At 34.0% G+C, this 19,451-nt stretch overlaps 1 protein-coding gene across 1 annotated transcript in view; it reads right to left on the reverse strand.

Annotated features, from left to right (window-relative positions):
• The window catches only part of CNBD1 (cyclic nucleotide binding domain containing 1), a 560,677-nt gene that overhangs the window by 257,642 nt on the left and 283,584 nt on the right, over window positions 1-19,451 (reverse strand). The window contains exon 5 of the mRNA XM_047782853.1: window positions 11,467-11,612. Within this exon, the coding sequence (XP_047638809.1) occupies window positions 11,467-11,612 (146 nt within the window). The remainder of the gene's footprint in view (window positions 1-11,466; window positions 11,613-19,451) is intronic.

Below are 19,451 nucleotides of genomic sequence, written 5' to 3' on the forward strand. Positions count from 1 at the left end.
AGACAGAAGAATGAATAAGTGAGGTGGAGGACAAATTAGTGGAAATCAATGAGGTGGAACAGAAAAGAGAAAAAAGATTGAAAAGAAATGAGAGTCCCAGAGAACTCAGGGATAACATTAAATGCACCATATTATAGGGGTGCCAGAGGGAGAAGAGAGAGAGAAAGGGACAAATAAAATATTCAAAGAGATAATAGCCGAAAACTTCCCTAACATGGGAAAGGAATCGTTCCCTCAAATCCAGGAAGTACAGCGAGTACCATATAAAATAAACCCAAGGAGGAATACCCTGAGACACATATTAATCAAACTGACCAAAATTAAAGACAAAAAGAAAATATTGAAAGCAGCTAGGAAAAAAGAAACAAATAACATACTAGGGAACCCACACCACAGCTCACAGAAATGCCAGAACCTTAACCTGCTGAGTGAGGCCAGGGATCAAACCCACAACCTTATGGTTCCTAGTCAGATTTGTTAACCACTGAGCCATGACAGGAACTCTGGTACATAGACTCTTATATCAAAACTTCAGAGTAACTTCAAACAAAAATTCTACAATTGATACACAAACAAATAAGAAAAATCAACTCAAATACAACACTAAATATAGTCATCAAAACACAAGAGGAGAGAACAAGAGAAGAAGGGAATAAAAAAAAAGAAAAACTAAAACAATTAATAAAATGGCAATAGGAACATATATATCAATAATGACCTTAATGTTAATGGACTAAATGCCCCAACCAAAAGACATAGACTTGCTGAATGAATACAAAAACAAGACCCATATATATGCTGTCTTCAAGAGACCCACTTCACTTCTAGGGACATGTACAAGTTGAAAGTGAGAGGATGGAAGAAAATATTCCATGAAAACAGGAATCAAAGGGAAGCTGGAGTAGCTATACTCATATCAGACAAAATAGACCTTAAAATGAGGATTATTTTAAGAGACAAGGAAGGTCACTACATAATGATCAAAGGATCAATCCAAGAAGAAGATATGGCAATTTAAATATCTACGCACCCAACATAGGAAAACAATATATAAGGTAACTGCTAACAACTTTAAAAGGAGAAATGCACAATAACACAATATTAGTGGGGGAATTTAACACCCCATTTTCAGCAACAGGCAGACCATCCTGACAGAAAATCAATAAGGAAACACAGGCCCTGAAGAAATCATTACACTAAATGGACTTAAGAGATATTTATTTGACATTCCAACCAAAAGCAACAGAATACACATTCTTTTCAGGTACACATGGAACATTCTCTAAGATTGATAATATCCTGGGCTTCAAATCACACTTCAGTAACTTTAAGAAAATAGAAATCACAGCAAGCATCTTTTCTGACCACAACACTATATGAGTGGAAATCAACAACAAGAAAAAAAACTGCAAAGAACACAAACAAGTGGAGACTCAACAACATGCAACTAAACAACTAATGGATCACTGCAGAAATCAAAGAGAAAATTAAAAAATACCTAGAAGCAAATGACAACAAAGATACAACACTCCTAAACCTATGGGATGTAGCAAAAGCAGTTCTAAGAGGAAACATTATAGCAATACAAGCACACCTCAGGAAACACGAATAAGCTCAAATAAACAACCTAACTTTACATCTAAAGCAGCCAGAGGGAGAGGAACAGACAAGACCTAAATTCATCAGGAGGAAAGAAATCATAAACACCAGAACAGAAATCAATGAAATAGAAACAAAAACCATAGAAAAGATCAACGAAACTAAAAGCTGATTCTTTGAAAAGATCAGCAAAATTGATAAGCCCTTAGCCAGACCTATCAAGAAAAAAAAGAGAGAGGACTCAAATTAATAAAATTAGAAATGAAAAAGGAGAAGTAACAACAGACATCATAGAAATACAAAGGATCATAAGAAGCTACTATATGCAACCATTTGCCAGTAAAACAGAAAACTTAGAAGAAATGGACAAATTCCTAGAAAAGTACAATCTTCCAAGACTAAACCAAGATGAAATAGAAAAGATGAATGGATAAATCACAAGTACTGAAACTGAAACTGTGATTTAAAAAATTCCAATAAACAGAAGTCCAGGACCAGATAGCTTCACAGATGAATTCTTCCAAATACTTAGAGAAGAGCTAACACCTCTCCTTCTGAAACTATTTCAAAAAATCACAGAGGAAGAGAAACTCCCAAACTCATTTTATGAGGCCACAATCACCCTGATACCAAAACCAGACAAAGATACCACAAAAAAAGAAAACTACAGGCCAATTTCACTGATGAACATCGATGCAAAAATCCTCAACAAAATACTAGCAAACCAAATCCAGCAATACATTAAAAGGATTGTACATCATGATCAAGTGGGATTTATCCCAGGGATTCAAAGGTTCTTCAGTATCCACAAATCCATCAGTGTGATACACCACATTAACAAACTGAAGAATAAAAACCATATCATCCTCTCAATAGACGCAGAAAAAGCCTTTGACAAAATCAATTACCCATTTCTGATAAAAGCCCTTCAGAAAGTGGGCATGGAGGGAACCTATCTCAACATCATAAAGGCCATATATGACAAACCCTCAGCTCACATCATTCTCAATGTTGAAAAGCTGAAAGAATTCTCACTGAGATCAGGAACAAGACAAGGATGGCTGCTCTTTCCAGCACTCTTCAACATGGTTTTGGAAGTCCTAGCCACAACAATCAGAGAAGTAAAAGAAATAAAAGGAATCCAAATTGGAAAGGAAGAAGTAAAACTATCACTATTTGCAGATGACATGATACTATACCTAGAGAATCCTAAAGACTCTACCAGAAAACTCTTAGAGCTCATCCATGAATTTGGAAAAGTCCCAGGAACAAAATTAATATGCAGAAATCAATGGCATTTCTATACACTAACAATGCAAGAGTGGAAAGAGAAATTAGGGAAGAAATCCCATTTACTATCACATCCAAAAGAATAAAATACCTTGGAGTAAACCTACCTAAAGACACAAAAGACCTATACTCTGAAAACTATAGGACACTGATGAAAGAAATCAAAGATGACACAAATAAATGGAAAGACATACCATGCTCGTGGATTGGGAGAGTTAATATTATCATGATGACTATACTGCCCAAGGCAATCTACAGATTCAAGGCAATCCCTATCAAATTACCAAGAACATTTTTCACAGAACTCGAACAAAATATGTTAATGTTTGTTTGGAAGCACAAAAGACCCAGACTAGCCAAAGACATCCTGAAAAAGAAAAATGGAGCTGGAAGCATCAGGATCCCGGACTTCAGTCTATACTACAAAGCAACAGCCATCAAAACCATATGGTACTGGCACAAAGACAGAAATATAGATCAATGGAATAGGATAGAAAGCCCAGAGTTAAACCCATGCACCCACCATCAACTAATCTATAACAAAGGAGTCAAGAATATGCAATGGAGAAAAGACAGCTTGTTCAATAAGTGGTGCTGGGAAAACTGGACAGCCACATGGAAAAGAATGAAATTAGCACACTTCCTAACACCATACACAAAAATAAACTCAACATGGATTAGAGACCTAGATATATACCAGATACTCTAAAACTCTTAGAGGAAAACATAGGCCAAACCCTCTCTGACATAAATGACAGCAGCATCTTCTCAGATCCACCTCTTAGAGTATTGACAATAAAAACAAAAATAAACAAATGGGACCTAATCAAACTTAAAAGTTTCTGCACAGCAAAGGAAACCCTAAACGAAATGAAAAGACCACCCACTGAATGGGAGAAAATCTTTGCAAATGAATTGACTGACAAGGGATTAATCTCCAAAATTTATAAACACTTCCAACAGCTCAATACAAAAAAAAAAAATCCAAAAATGGGCAGAGGATATAAAAAGATAATTCTCCAAAGAAGACATATGATGGCCAAAAACACATGAAAAGATGTTCAACACCACTCATCACTGGAGAAATGCAAATCAAAACCATGATGAGGTACCCCCTTACACCAGCCAGAATGGCCATCACCAAAAAGTCTACAAACAATAAGTGTTGGAGAGGGTGTGGAGAAAAAGGAACCCTAGTACACTGTTGGTGGGAATGTAAATTGCTGCAACCTCTGTGGAAAACATTATGGAGATTCTGCTGAAGGCTAAATATAGAACTACCATTTGATCCAGCAATCCCACACCTGGGTATCTATCCAGAGAAAACCATGACTCGAAAAGAAAAACGTACTCCAGTTTTCATTGCAGTACTATATACAATAGCCAAGACATGGAGACAACCTAAATGTCCATCAACAGATGAGCGAATAAAGAAGAAGTGGTACATATACACAATGGAGTATTACTCAGCCATTAAAAGGAACAAACTAAAGGTATTTGTAACAACATGGATGGACCTAGAAATTATCACGCTAAGTGAAGTAAGTCAGACAATGAGACGCCAACAACAAATGCTATCACTTACATATGTGATCTAAAAAAGGACACAATCAGCCTCTGTGTAGAACAGATACTGACTAACAGACTTTGAAAAATTAATGGTTTCCAAATGAGACAGTTTGAGGGGTAGGGAGTTGCACTGAGGGTTTGCGATGGAAATGCTGTAAAATTTGGTTGTGATGATTGGTATGCACCTATAAATGTAATAAAAAGCATTAAGTAACAAAAAAATAAAACAGAAAAAAAAATAAGAGTTTGTAAAACTAGTAATGGTTTTGACCACTTACAAAAAGGAGAACAGCTGTTGGGAAAATATTTATTCTAATATATGCATTTATATTGTTTAATAGACACTTCTGAGTATAGAATAAAAGCTATAGAAAGAAATCCATTGTGTGGAATAATTTTATTGCAAAGATTGCTAGTGCCCTTCCCAATATGAATGCTTTCCTTTTCTTTTACTAATAGAACCAAAATTTTTTGAGGTATTTCATCGGCTAATTTAAAAATTGCATTTCCCAGAGTTTTCTTGTGGTGCAGTGTATAAAAGATCCAGATTGTCACCACAGTGGCTTGGGTCACTGCTATGACGTGGGTTTGATCCCTGACCCCTGGAACTTCTGCATGCCTTGTGTGCAGCCAAAAATAAATAAAAAGTTAATTAATTAATTAATTAATTAAAATTTCATTTCCAAGACACTTTTACTTGTGTGGTCATCTGACAACATTCTGCTTAATAAAAAAGTGGTAAGATTTTTGCTTTTCAAGTGTGCAGACAGCATGCCTTCTTCCTTGCTACCTAGAAGAGGGATAGGATTTTGGAGCTAGGACAAGTATCTTGCAATAAAAAGCAGCAGGCAAGGGGAATCTCAGAGGCCTCATCCTACACCTTTAAACTGTCTTGTGAGTTATCCTTATGCAACATCAATAAACCTGAAAATTTTTGTAAACTAGTTTCTTCCAGTTTTCTATTACTCACAGCTGACACAATTTCTGTGTGGCTATTGTTGGAGCTTTGCTTAACTCTACCCATAAGATATGTTCACCTTACTGATGAAAATAACTCTTCCGTTCCTCTGGAGAAAATCTCCCTTTTCTTCCAGCCTTGGCCCAGTGACTGTGAATTTGATTAAGTAATTTCTGCTTACAATACATTAATTTTCATGTTTGCACTATTAAAATATCTAAGGTATTAAGGAGACAGACCCTTAAGGACTTTAAGTAATATAGGGAATTTGAGATCAATGGAAAACTTTTTTCATCAGAAAATATCTCATCAATACTCAGATTACACATATTTTTAAAAATTATCAAATTAAGTTATTCTGAAAGTTTTTTGTTTTGTTTTGTTTTGCTTTTTTTAGGGCCATACTCACAGCATATGGAGGTGCCCAGGCTATGGTCAAATCAGAGCTACAGCTTCCAGCCTACGCCATGGCCACAGCAATACCAGATCCAAGCCACACGTACACCACAGCTTACAGCAATGCCATATCCTTAACCCACTGAGCAAGGCCAGGGCTTGAACCTGCAACCTCATGGTTCCTCTTTGGATTTGTCTTTGCTGCACCACAATGGGAACTCCTTTTTGTTTTTTGTTTTTTTGTTTTTTGAAAGTTTCTAAGTCCACTTCTATGAAAGAGATAGCTGTACTTGAAATGGCATAGAAGGAGGCTATATTTTAAAAGAAAATTTTTTTAATATTAAGTATATATTTAATTTTGTACTGAGGTATAGTTGATGTACAATATTATATAAGTTTCAGGTGTACAATAATGACTCAGAATTTTTAAAGGTTATATACTATTTATTGTTACTATAAAATATTGTCTATATCTTTGTAGCTTATTTATTTTACACAGAGTAATTTCCTTTTCTTAACCCCTATCTTGCCCCTCTCCCATTTTCTTTCCCCACCAGTAAACACTACTTTGTTTTCTACATCTGTAAGTCTGTTTCTTTTTTATTATATTTAGTAGCTTTATTTTTCAGATTACATGCAAGTGATATAATTTAACATTTTTCTTTCCCTCTCTGACATTTCATTTAACATAATACCCTCCAAGTCCATTCATGTTGTTGCAAGTGGAAAAATATTCTTTTTATGGCTGAATAATATTCGTGTGTGTGTGTGTGTGTGTGTGTGTGTGTGTGTGTGTGTGTGTGTACTACATCTTCTCTATTCATTCATCTATAGGTGGATACTTAGGTTGTTTCCACATCTTGGCAGTTATAAATAATGCTGCTATGAACACTGGGGTACATGTATCTTTTCAAATTAGTGGTTTTGGCTTTTTTGGATAAATACCCAGAAGTGGGATAATTACGTCTAAAGCTAGTTCTATTTTTCAGTTTTTTGTTTTTTGGTTTTTTTTCAGAAATTCCTTATTGTTTTCCATAGTGGATACATTTCTGCATACCTCCTAACAGTGAATGAAATCTCCCTTTTCTCCACATACTTGACAACATTTGTTATTTCTGGTCTTTTCGATGACAGTGATTCTAACAGGTGTGAGGTGATATCTCACTACGTTTTAATTTGCATTTCCCTTATGATTAGTGATGTTTAGCACCTTTTCTATTCCTTTTGGCCATCTCTATGTCTTCTTTGAAAAAAGATCTCTTCAGGTCTTCTGCTTGATTTGTTTGGTTTTTTATTCAGTTTTGATTTTTTGATGTTGAGTTGTATGAGCTGTTTACATATTTGGATATTAACTCTATTTATATAAAAATCGTATCATTTGCAAGTATTATCTCCTTTTCAGTAGGTTGTCTTTTGGTTTTGTTGATGATTTTATATGCTGTGCAAAAGCTTTTAAGTTTAAATAGATTCTATTTCTTTATTTTTTACTTTTATTTCCTTTGCTTTAGAAAACATCCAAAAAAAAATATTGCTACAATTTATGTCAAAGAATGATCCACTTATTTTCTCTTCTAGGAGTTTTATAGTTTCCAGTATTACATTTAGGTCTTTAAATATATAACATTTTAAATGGTTTACTATATAGTAATCAATATAATGTACTATGTATATACTTTATGTATACTATATACTTATTTTCAAAATACAGTACTATAAATAGATCAAGTACTATTTTAGGAGGCTTGGATTTAGTCCCAGTGTTGCATTCATTATGTACTCTTGAGACAGTCAAGTATTTCTAGGCTCAGCTTCCAGTTCCAAAATTGTCATTCTAAATAAAATAATCTACATGTATTAATTTTTTTATTTTGTTAATTATTCAATGAATACAATACTTATTAATGTTGGAATTGCTATAAAAGTTTAAATACATTATAAATTTAAAACAAATATAAATAACCAAACTTTACCAATTTAGAGATTATTTTTAAGAAATTTGGCTAACTTCAATTAAAAACTTTTAGAAATGTTATCTACTAATAATATTCAAATTAGTTAATAATACTTAAAATCTCATATTAAAACTCTGGAAATTTTTTGAGGCCCCAATTCCATTCTCCCTTCCCCTATCCAAGAGATGATTGTGAGTTTTTGAGAAAATTAATGCACTTTCAAGGATGAATCTTCAGGAACCATAAGGAACATTTTAGTTGCAGTGAAAGCATCCACACTTTAGAACCGATGCATATTCTTCAAGGCGATGCTTGCCTTTAAGGAAGCCATGGTCATTATGACAGAAATAAATATTTTACTAATTCTATTGTAAGAGCATATTATTTGGATTATGGTTAATTTATATAAAGGAAAGATTACCACTAAATTTTTCATGAGATTTAGCTACTTTGTTTTTGTTATATGAAATTTAAACCATGACAGAAAATAAAGTCTAATTAGGTTAAGAAAAGTTAAAAAATTCAGTAATCTAAAGCTATTTTCATCATGAAAATAAATATAAGATTTTTTTAAATGAGGAGCTATGGTGTTTTTGAGATATAACCTCATAAAAAGTGGGATAAAATGAAGTAGAATAGAACACTATAAGAGTTAGTGGACTTAAAAAAAAATACTAAAGATGATATAAACCTACAAAGAGAAAACCCTATATTAAGTATTTCATGGGGATGTTTTAATGTTAATATAAAGGTAGATATTAATGAAATTTTTATCTGAGATCTAATTCCTAGTTAGCCATTAAATTGGATTCTCAAGTAAGCTGATTCTTTTAGCTTTCATGAGCTTTAGTTCAGCAATCATAAAAATGCTTTCTTCCCAGGTCATGAAATGAGATCCAAGAAAACTCTTGAATAACCTGAATTAAGTAACCTATTTCTATATCTATACAACATATAGAAAGAGGTTACTATACGTAATATATGTTACATATTTTACTATAGTAACATAAGAAATCTATATGTAGTGATCTTAATATAAGAATAGCGTTTTAGCACCATTTATATGTGTTCTTCAGCACTTGAAATCATAACATTACTATCCTTGATAATGTTTTATTGTTTAAGAAAATGGAATGCATGAGAGGCTTGAGTGAGTAATGGTAAGTTTAGAAAACTGCCTTAAATAATGAAGTTCCAAAGAACCTGTGGCCAGAAAAGAGACCAGAAGGTGCAAACAGCTGTGTGGAATTGCAGGAAAGAAACAAAAGCCTCAGCAGCAGATTGAAGTCAGCAGCCTGGTGATGAGGTTTTACAAGGGGGAATACTTTAAATAACAACAGAGGGAGGGCAATGCACACATGAATAAAGAAAAGGGAAAAAGAAAGACACCTGGTTGGGCTTGTTTTTTAAGTTGGATGAACAAAGAGATTTACAAAGGTCAGATATTTAATGAGTTGACTGCTTTGATAGTGAAATAGATCTAAACTGTCAGAATTAGATGTCTTAAAAACTCAGGAGGAAGGTTGAGGCACAGGAAGTGTAAATATAGAGAATTCCAGAATTTTTTGTTTGAAAATATGCAATATTGAAATGTGAGTTACAAAGCCTTATTTAATATAAATGATCAAATTAAAGTTGATATCTGTCAACGAATGGAAGTTCATATTTTAATACATGGGTTATTAAGATACAGTGAGGACACACTGTTTGCTTCTAATAATAGTTTTTAAATCTTACTGAAAAAATAAATATAACTACTTCCAAACACTAACACATGAACATTTATTTATTATGGAAAAATTCAACACAAATATAGGAAAAGATGGAGTTTCCATTGTGGCTCAGCAGAAATGAATCTGACTTGGATCCATGAGGGTGTAGGTTTGATCCCTGGCCTCACTCAGTGTGTTAAGGATACGGCGTTGCTGTGAGCTGTGGTTGTAGGTCACAGATGCAGCTCAGATCTTACATTGCTGTGGCTCTGGCTATACCAGCAGCTATAGCTCCGATTCGACCCCTAGCCTGGGAACCTCCATATGCTGTGGGTGCGGCCATAAAAAGACTACACACACACACACACACACACACACACACACACACACACACACACACACATACATCTTTATGGGAAGAAGAAGTTAAATATTTCCTTTCACTACCCATCTATTCCTCCTCCCCTTCACAAAGATAACAATTTAAAAAATACGTATTTTTGGAGTATCCTTCTGAATCTACTTCTATGTAGTTTCACAGTGTGTTTTTATCTGTGTGTATACATATATATATATATATATATATATGCACATATACTTTCAAGATTTATACTGTAAATATTATCATGTTATTTATATGGTTCTGCAATTATTCTGTTTTCATTTATAGTCCTAAGTTTCTATGTCCATGTACGTAAATCTCATTCTTTTTAACCCCTGCCTAGAATTCCATAGAATAACGTATCACAATGTAGTCTATCTTCTATTAAAGGACATTTAGGTTGCCTCCATATTTTTTACCTTAATAAGTTTAATTTCAAAGGTTTATGATAGAACAAATTAATTTTTTAATTACTATCCTCAAGCTAATGGGAAAGCAATGTTGAATTTTGTTCTTCCTTTTCAAAATCATTTATTCTCTGCAGAATTCCTATGATTTAATTTTCACTGCTTGCCGTTGGATTAAATGAAACTAATTATGAGAGAGAAGCATTGGGAGGAAACCCTCAAAATATGTAAATCTTTTTATAAGACACATGTTTTCCAAAGTTCCAGTTCAATTTTAAATATCATCATCCTGGTGAACCATTTTGTAAGAGCAGTAGTGTGGTGGACAAAGATTGAATTTAGTATTAGGGCTAAAACATATTTGAAATTCAGTTCTTAATAAGGATCAATCTGCATGCTATTTTGTGCCTTATGTTCCTCATCTATAGAGAATAATAATATCTATTTTTATTGGATACTGTGAAAAATAAATAAGGGATATCTCTTACACAAAGAATGGATTAAATAAATTGAGTTCCTCTTTTCTAATAATTACTCAATAAATCAAAAAAAATGAACTCTGCTGGTTTAAGTGTATGTGGGACTCTGTGTGTTTATTTGTATATCACTCCCCAAAACATTAAAATATAAAATATTTCTAATAATGTATCCAATATATCCTTGGTAAAGGGACTAGAAATTTAAATTGGGAAAATAAACTAGAACCTGAAGAGATTTTTTTCTCAGTATCTGATTCAATATCTGGATCAAACAATTGTTTTGACCACTTACTCTCTTAATTATGAAAACCAATACTAGATGGTTATTAAATGCCTCTGTCAATGAGTGGTTTTCAAAGTGTGGTTCCCAGACTAGTAGCATCATCTGCAATATTATTGGAAGTGTAAATTAAGCTCCCTCTCAAACCTACTGAACCAGAAACTTTAGGGGCTGAACATAGCAACACATTTCAGTAAGTCCTCCAGGGGATTCTGGCGGATGCTCAAAGTTAAGAATCACCACCGCACATCTTAAAAATATAACTAAAATGCGAAATGTGAAATGTTATTTGTTTAACTATTTATAACCTTACCAATGAAACGCATCCAAACAATAAATTTAACATATCAAGAGAAATTATGAATATTATATAAAAATAGAGAACTCAAAATAGTGATACACATATTGTCTTGCCAAATGTCCCTCCAGATTCGTTTGTTACCTGTGCTGCCTTTTATCCAGGTTTCAGAAATGACATTCTTACTAAGTATTTTCAGATGCTCATCACTTAGCTGAGAAGTTAAATCTGGAATTGTTTTCAACATCTTCCACACAGCATTGTGTTCGGATGGCGTCCTGTGAATGGGCCTTTAAAAAAAGATGGCAAATTGAGAGACCACAGCATAAATGCAAAGAAGCAAACAAACCAAAAGCTTCTAGGTTTGTATTTCCCCCCCTTTTTTTTTTAACACGGGTTTCGGATACTTGTGATGTTCTCTTTTGTCTTAGTAATCTTTAAGATTTGCTCTCTTTCCAAATAAAGACGCAGCTCCATGAAACTTTAAACTTTAGAAAATTACATGGTGTCTTTACCTTCTTTTTATAGAAAGTTCAGTGCTTCAATTTTAAGACTATACTTTTCATTATTAGTCATTATAATAATAAAACCTCTTTTAGACAGTAAAATGATTGATATTTTATCTACTTTTTTAATTCTTTAAGTACCAGTAAAGTTAGATCAAGTGAAGCTGTAATTTAACATTTGAGGATATAAATTTTAAGTGAAAAGATGCATATATAATTTAAAATAAAACATATTTATCATATGATAGATGACATTAAATGTAATTTAGTAAATTAGATTTATTTATTTAAATTCATTATTTAATAAACATAACATTATAATCAAGATATAAAATTCATATTGATTCCAAGTCCTCAAGGGACTAACCCAGCTGTCATGCCATTGCTAAATGTTCAATAGTTTAAAAAAATCTGTGAAGAATCAGTTTAACAGTAGAAAGGATATTCAGAATACTCACATAGGTTTGCCAGAAACAGTCCCAGTTTGGACATGATAACCTGTTGGCCCATCTGCTATGTGTGTGTTTATGTGTGCATGTTTACTAGATGACAACAGAAATTTCTTTTGCTGGTGTTATGTGTTGTAGCAAAAAAAATATAGTTGGAAAAACACTAGTTTAGTAGATAGTCTTAAAAAATGGTCTTGAGAAAACTGTCTCCACACTTTATATCATTTTAAAATGTATACTTCAGATACAATAATTAAGAATTAATATACAGAAATGGCATGGTATCATAACCAAATCCTAAAATATATGCCATTGATTTAACAACTAAAGAGGGGGAGGACAAAGAAATAATATCACAGCTTTTTTAAACAAATATACAATTTTTTGTGGCAAAATATTTGCTATATTTGTTGCCTATAATAATTTGGAAGGTAGACCAATAGCCTAGGTAACCTGCCACTTCACAGAAAATCATTGGTGAAAGCCCAGGAAATTATTGTGTTTTGTTTGTTCAATGTTACTTGTTTATAGTAATATATTGCCTAGCTGGAAAAAATAGACCAGTTTTTTCAAGCATAATTGAAAAATAATAGAGAGGATCAGAAATGTGGGGCATGATTTTAAAAGCCATGTCATTAGATGAATATAGTAACTTTTACAGTAGGGATGAATAGACTAATGTTTTTCATCAAATTGGAAAGTTTTGGCTATTCTTTCTTCAAATAGTCTCTGCCCCGTTTCTCTCCTCTCATTCTGGGATTCCCATTATGTTGATTCTGGTATACTTGATACTGTCTCATAGGTCTCTGAGGTTCTGTTCATGTTTTCCATTCTTAATTTTTATGTTCCTCTGATTGGATGATATTAATTGATATATCTTCTTCAAATTTGCCACACTTTCTTCTTCCAGATCTAATCTGCCAGTGGGGTTGTTGGACCCCACTAGTGAAATTTTTATTTCAATTATTGTGCTTTATAATTCCATAATCTCTATTTGGCTCTTTTATTTATTTTTTGCAGTTTCTTTTTATTGATATTATCTATGTGATGAGATTATTGTCATGAGTTCCTTTAATTCTATAAAGTCCACATCCCTTATAATATGCAGCTACCTAAATTTCTGTTCATTTCACTTAGTAGTCATCTAAGAATTATTCGCAGATTTTCTTAAATCCCCCAACTTTTGCTGATGGGCTGCAAAAGGCTGTTGGTCATCATGCTCTACTTTTATTATTTAGTTAGTTTTCTTTATTTCTTTGAACAGGTTCATAGTAGTTTATTTAAAACCTTTGTCTATTATGTCTAATATTTGAATCCTCTTTGGACATTCTTTGCTCTGACTGCTTTTTTCCTGACACACGGGGCATACTTTGTTGTTTCTTTATATGTTTCATAATTTTTGTTTGAAATTAGATATTTTAGGTAATGTGGCAAGTCTAGAAATAAGTTTTCTTCTCCTTCTTACGGTCAAACAACAACAACGATCTGCGAATGTGGCTTGTTCAAGGAACTACTAGACAAATGGCAGAGCAGCAATGCTCTGAAAGTCGGCATTGTGAGGAGCCTCTCACAAGTCTGCCCCTCTGATAGCTTCAAGCGTGCCAGTTTTCAAGATTATCACAGAATTTTAGAAAGAAGGATTAAAATAGGACAAGATAAAAAGCTATTAACCATGCTATTCTAAGGTTATGCTATTTTTCTTGACAAACTGCTCCTTATTTTTTGCAAACATTTAATTAATTTTCAGAGAGCAGTATTTCATTCTTTGTATGAAGAAATGGATGTACAGAGGTTCTTACTCTGCATTGTAGAAGTCCTGCACTCTGTAACAAATTTTAAATTTTCTGATTTTTAACAATACCCTTAATTTCCTCCCCAGCTCAAAGTCAAATATAGATTTTAATCAACTAATGACAAACAATAGGGAAGTGCCATGTGGTCATTGTGAGTGGAACAACCAAAAACATTTGGGAAATAATACCATTAACAGAAGAGATTTAAAAAATAATATTTAAGGAGTTCCCATCATGGCTTAGTGGCTAATGAATCTGACTAGCATCCATGAGGATGCAGGTTCAATCCCTGGCCTTTCTCAGTGGGTTAAAGGATCTGGCATTGCTTTGAACTGTGGTGTGTCTCATGTCCTGCACTGCTGTGGTGTAGGCTAGAAGCTATAGCTCCGATTCAACCTCTAGTCTGGGAACCTCCATATACCATGGGTGCAGCCCTAAAAAGCAAATAATAATAGTAATAATAATATTATTATTATTATTATTATTTAAAACTCTGGAAGTCACTCAAAAATTATAACTATTAGTTTGATAAAATAATGAGTTTATTCTGACTAAACATACAAAACATCTTTTCTTCTTACAACAAAGCTAATCTTACTTTGGAAATCCTATAACTGATAAATCCCTATTTTTCAATTTTCTCCTGCTTTTCCAACATGGGCACTCCAGAATTTTCAAATATATGGAATACCATGCTTGGAAAATGAAGAAACTGGAGGGGTGGTAACTTACCCCTCTATCTTCATAGTACCACAATTTCTACTTTTCCCGTTCTGTTCCATTTGGGCACTGGCTTTTACAATGCAAATGATGTGCAGTTCTGAAATTTCCCTGAAACCTCTCAATAGATTCTAACATACATTCTTGTGTTTACCATCTTGGAATGATAAAACAAGCATGGCTTGTTGGTCTAGGGGTATGATTCTAGCTTTGAAATGATAAAACAAGATATTCAGGTCTGAAAACTAATCCTTCACTTCCTCTCTTTAAATTGGCCTTAATTCCTCTTCCAATCTCCGCATTTCTTGTTTGCTAGGAACTTTTATATACATCATACCCACTCCTTCTTACCATATCTCCTGACCAACTCTCAATGTAGAAAAGCTTCAGTAAAAGAAACTACATTAATAAAAAAGAAAAAGTGCATACATTGAGAAATGTTTCAAAAAGTATAATGACCATGGGGTTCCCATCATGAAGCAAAGGAAAATAATCCGACTAAGAACCATGAGGTTGCAGGTTTGATCCTTGGTCTCACTCAGTGGGTTAAGGATCTGCATTGCAGTGAGCTGTGGCATAGGTCGCAAACCCAGCCAGGATCCTGAGTTGCTATGGCCATGGCATAGGCCAGCAGTTGTAGCTTGATTAATGACCAAGTCATTACTAGTAAATAGAGTCGCTTAATCTTCCAATTCTTTTTTTTCTGTTTGTTTTTATTTAATTTTTTTTTCGCTTTATATGGCCACATCCATGATGGCATGTGGAAGTTCCCAGGCGAGGGGGTCTAATCAGAGCTACAGCTTCTGGCCACAGCCACAGCCTCAGCAATGCTGGAATGAGCCACATCTGCGACCTACATACACCACAGCTCATGACAATGCTGGATCCTTAACCCACTGAGCGAGGCCAGGGATCGAACTGCAACCTCAAGGTTCCTATTTGGATTCTTTTCTGCTCCACCAAAAGGGGAACTCCTAATCATCCAATTCTTATCAATATCATCATTATGAATTATCAGACCACTTTCAACAATCTGAAAAAAATTATTTTCCCTTGTATTTTCATTTACTCACCTTTAGCTTCTATTTCCAGCTCCAAGTCTAGCTTGTGACAAAAAGCAAAATTCTAATGAATTCCATGTATTTCAGGTATTACAGTTGAAAACAAAATAATTATTAGATTTCTTTTCTACTTCTTTCTCTCCTGGTGATCATTTCAAACCTAGGAGCTTACAAAGAGTCATGACAATTAGGTATCTGGCCTCTGATCACTAGTACCTATGTGCTTGCATTGGCATCTGCTGAGTTCTATTATGTATAGCCATTGGCACCCATCCACTGAATACCTAAATGTTTCAAATTGTAGGAACACATGATCTATATTTTGAAAAGTTCTTGTAAACCTGTTGACTTTTTTTACTCTCCTCTAATTCATCATTCACCTTGGTAGTAATGAGAGAGTTTGTTTCAGGAAACATCTCTGTGGAAGAGGAAACTGGTTAGGGCTCTCCTAGGTCTCTATACCCCTAAAACAAATTTACTCAGATGTGCAAATGAAGTGGAGCTTCTGCATTTAATCTAATCTTTCTAATAATCCCCAATCTATTAGGTTGAAGAATAAAACAAAACAAACCAACAGAAATCCTTGCACTTGTCTCCTAACAATACTACAACTCTTCTAATATAGATAGTCTCCTTCAATTTAAATAGAGACTACACGAAATTTAGCTTCCAACACAGGCTGATTCACGTGGCCTTTTTCAGAGGATTTAGACTCTTTAGTAAAAGTGCTTAGTCTTCCAGAGTCACTCCACCCCAAATTCCTCTCCCCAAGAAGGGATTTAAGTGTGTAAGAGGATTTACTGGTCCTTGTGGGAGTGGCTAGAGGAATAATTGGTCTGTATGTACTGAAAATTTTGTTGAAGAAGTATACTCAGCTTATATTACAGAATGCATAAATAGACATTTAGTTTGGGCAGGATGTTTGCCAATAAAACAGTAATAAATCAGAAAACTGAGGTACAATTGAGGGAGAGAGCAGTGGCAGAATATGCCATAAGAAGCAATATTTAAAATGAGAATCATAGTTTAATTTCTTTAGGACACATAATTAACAATGATTAAAAAGAAATTGAAATACTGAAAATTGCTAAACAAAGAACAAATCTTACTAGCACACACACACACACACACATGCATACACACAAACACAAAGAACAAAAACAAAAAAAAACAGGAGGAGGAATTCTGATTGCAAGAAAAACTTCACTCAGCAAGTCATACCAGAAGGCATATGAAGGTCTCTAAAACTAAAAGTAAACTTCAGATGCTGATTAATTTTTACACCTCAGTGATTTATAAACATCAAAGAAAATATCTCTATTTCTTGTTGTAAAACAATTTTTAATTAAAAGTGAGGATATTTGTGGATAGATTTGAATCATATATCTGAAGAGCTTTCAAATTAAAGAGAGAATAAGATTATTCTGTCCACAAATTTGAGTAGAAATTATAAAGAGGTCACTTTTTTCTAATTAAAAAACACAATTAAAAATACTAAAAATAAAAACAGATTCTTGGGGAAATATATACAAAATTCAAGTGTTACTTCCCTACCAAGGTCCTCCTGCTGTTTGAGTTCATGTTTTCTAATAATGGTTGAAAATAACCAACCAAACATAAAGTGACAGGAGGCTCAGTTTTATGTGTTATAGGAAACTTGATAATTCTCAAAATCCCTGAGAATTTAAGGGAAGCTTATATTTCTCCCAGGTGTTTCTTATCTTTTATTTTCACTGAATACTTAAGCTCTGATCTGGACAGTTTTCTGTGTTTGGTCAGTTTTATTTTGTTTACTTTATTTATTTATTTATTATTTTGCTTTTCAGGGCCAAACCTGCAACATATGGAAGTTCCCAGGCTAGGGGTTGAATTGGAGCTGCAGCTGTTGGCGTACACCACAGCCACAGCAACACAGGATCCGAGTTGCATCTGCAAGCACACCACAGCTCATGGCAACATGGAGTATTAATGAACTGAGCAAGGCCAGGGATTTAACCTACATCCTCATGGATACTAGTCAGGTTTGTTACTGCTAAGCCACAATTGGAACTCCTAGCTTGTTTACTTTTAAATGACATCTTATCATCCCTACATATGAGATTCAGATAAGCTAGAGAATAGATTACTACTTGTTTTCAATTTTTAATATTTTTACTAATGCTGTCAAATGCCTCCTCATACAAGGATTGGATAAGTGTCGTGGTGTTCAAACATTTACACACATAGTCACAGAGTGTTTTGTTCAAACCAAATCCTACATGGAGTGTTTATAAATAAAAGTAGACCTACACTAGCTTAAGGAGTGAAAGTTTAAATGAATTTTGATACTAGACTCATTTCTCCCCTCACACATACATCTGAAGGAGCCATGAGAAATCCACAGGGCTGATGTAAAATTATGGAAATTTAAGTTTCAATATTAATGTTCTATTATTTTATTTAGTTGTTTGCCCACTATATTTTCTATATCATCAATACATTTACAAGGAATTATATTTTCTAAATCCAATCTCCTTTTAAAATAAGAAAGTTGGAATTCCCATTGTGGCTCAGAGGATTAAGGATTCAGCTGGAATCCATTTTGATGCGGGTTTGATCTCTGGCTTCCATCAGTGGGTTAAGGATACAGTGCTGCCAAAATCTATAGCATCTTTTTGTTTTGTATAGGGTTTCCTTTGCTGTGCAGAAACTTTTAAGTTTGATCAGGTCCCATTTGTTTATTTTTGTTTTTACTCTAAGAGGTGGATCTGAGAAGATGTTGCTGTCATTTATGTCAGAGAGTGTTTGGCCTATGTTTTCCTCTAAGCATTTTATAGTGTCTGGTCTTCTATCTAGGTCTTTAATCCATTTGGAGTTTATTTTTGTGTATGGTGTTAGGGAGTGTTCTAACTTCATTCTTTTCCATGTGGCTGTCCAGTTTTCCCAGCTGAACTTCTTTGCAGAACAGATGCTGACTCACAGACATTGAAAAACTTATGGTCTCCAGAGGAGACAGTTTGGGGGGTGGGGGAATGTGCTTGGGTTATGGATGGAAATCCTGTGAAATTGGATTGTTATGATCATTATATAACTACAGATGTGATAAATTCATTTTAGTAATAAAAAAATAGACCACAACAAATATCTAATCTATCATACAAGTGATACTATGCATTGCTATATTGCTCATATTGAAAACTAATACCTGTATACTTACATCAATAAAGTAAGGGAAGAAATGACAAAAAAAAAAAAATCTACAGCATCAGTCAGAGACGTGCCTTGGATCCAGTGTTGCTATGGCTCTGGCGTAGGCCCCAGCTATATCTCCAATTTGACCCCTAACCCTGGAACTTCCATATGTTGCAGGTGTGACTATGAAAAGAAAAAAAAAAGAAGAAAGTTGAGGCTTAGATATGTTACATAATTTGTCCAAGGTCACATAGATAATAAACTGTAGAGTCAGGATTTTATCCCAGGTAGTCTTACTCTGGACCTTCTGTTCTCATCCACTTAGCCACCGCACTAAGTCAAATCTTCATTAGAGTGGTTTACATTTTTTTGAGTTATAGGGCTAATTGAGCTAGGGTAGGGGCTTTTCCAGGTTTAAAATAAGTAAAA

The sequence above is a fragment of the Phacochoerus africanus genome, chromosome 6 (genome assembly GCF_016906955.1).
Source record: "Phacochoerus africanus isolate WHEZ1 chromosome 6, ROS_Pafr_v1, whole genome shotgun sequence".
Lineage (NCBI taxonomy): Eukaryota > Metazoa > Chordata > Mammalia > Artiodactyla > Suidae > Phacochoerus > Phacochoerus africanus.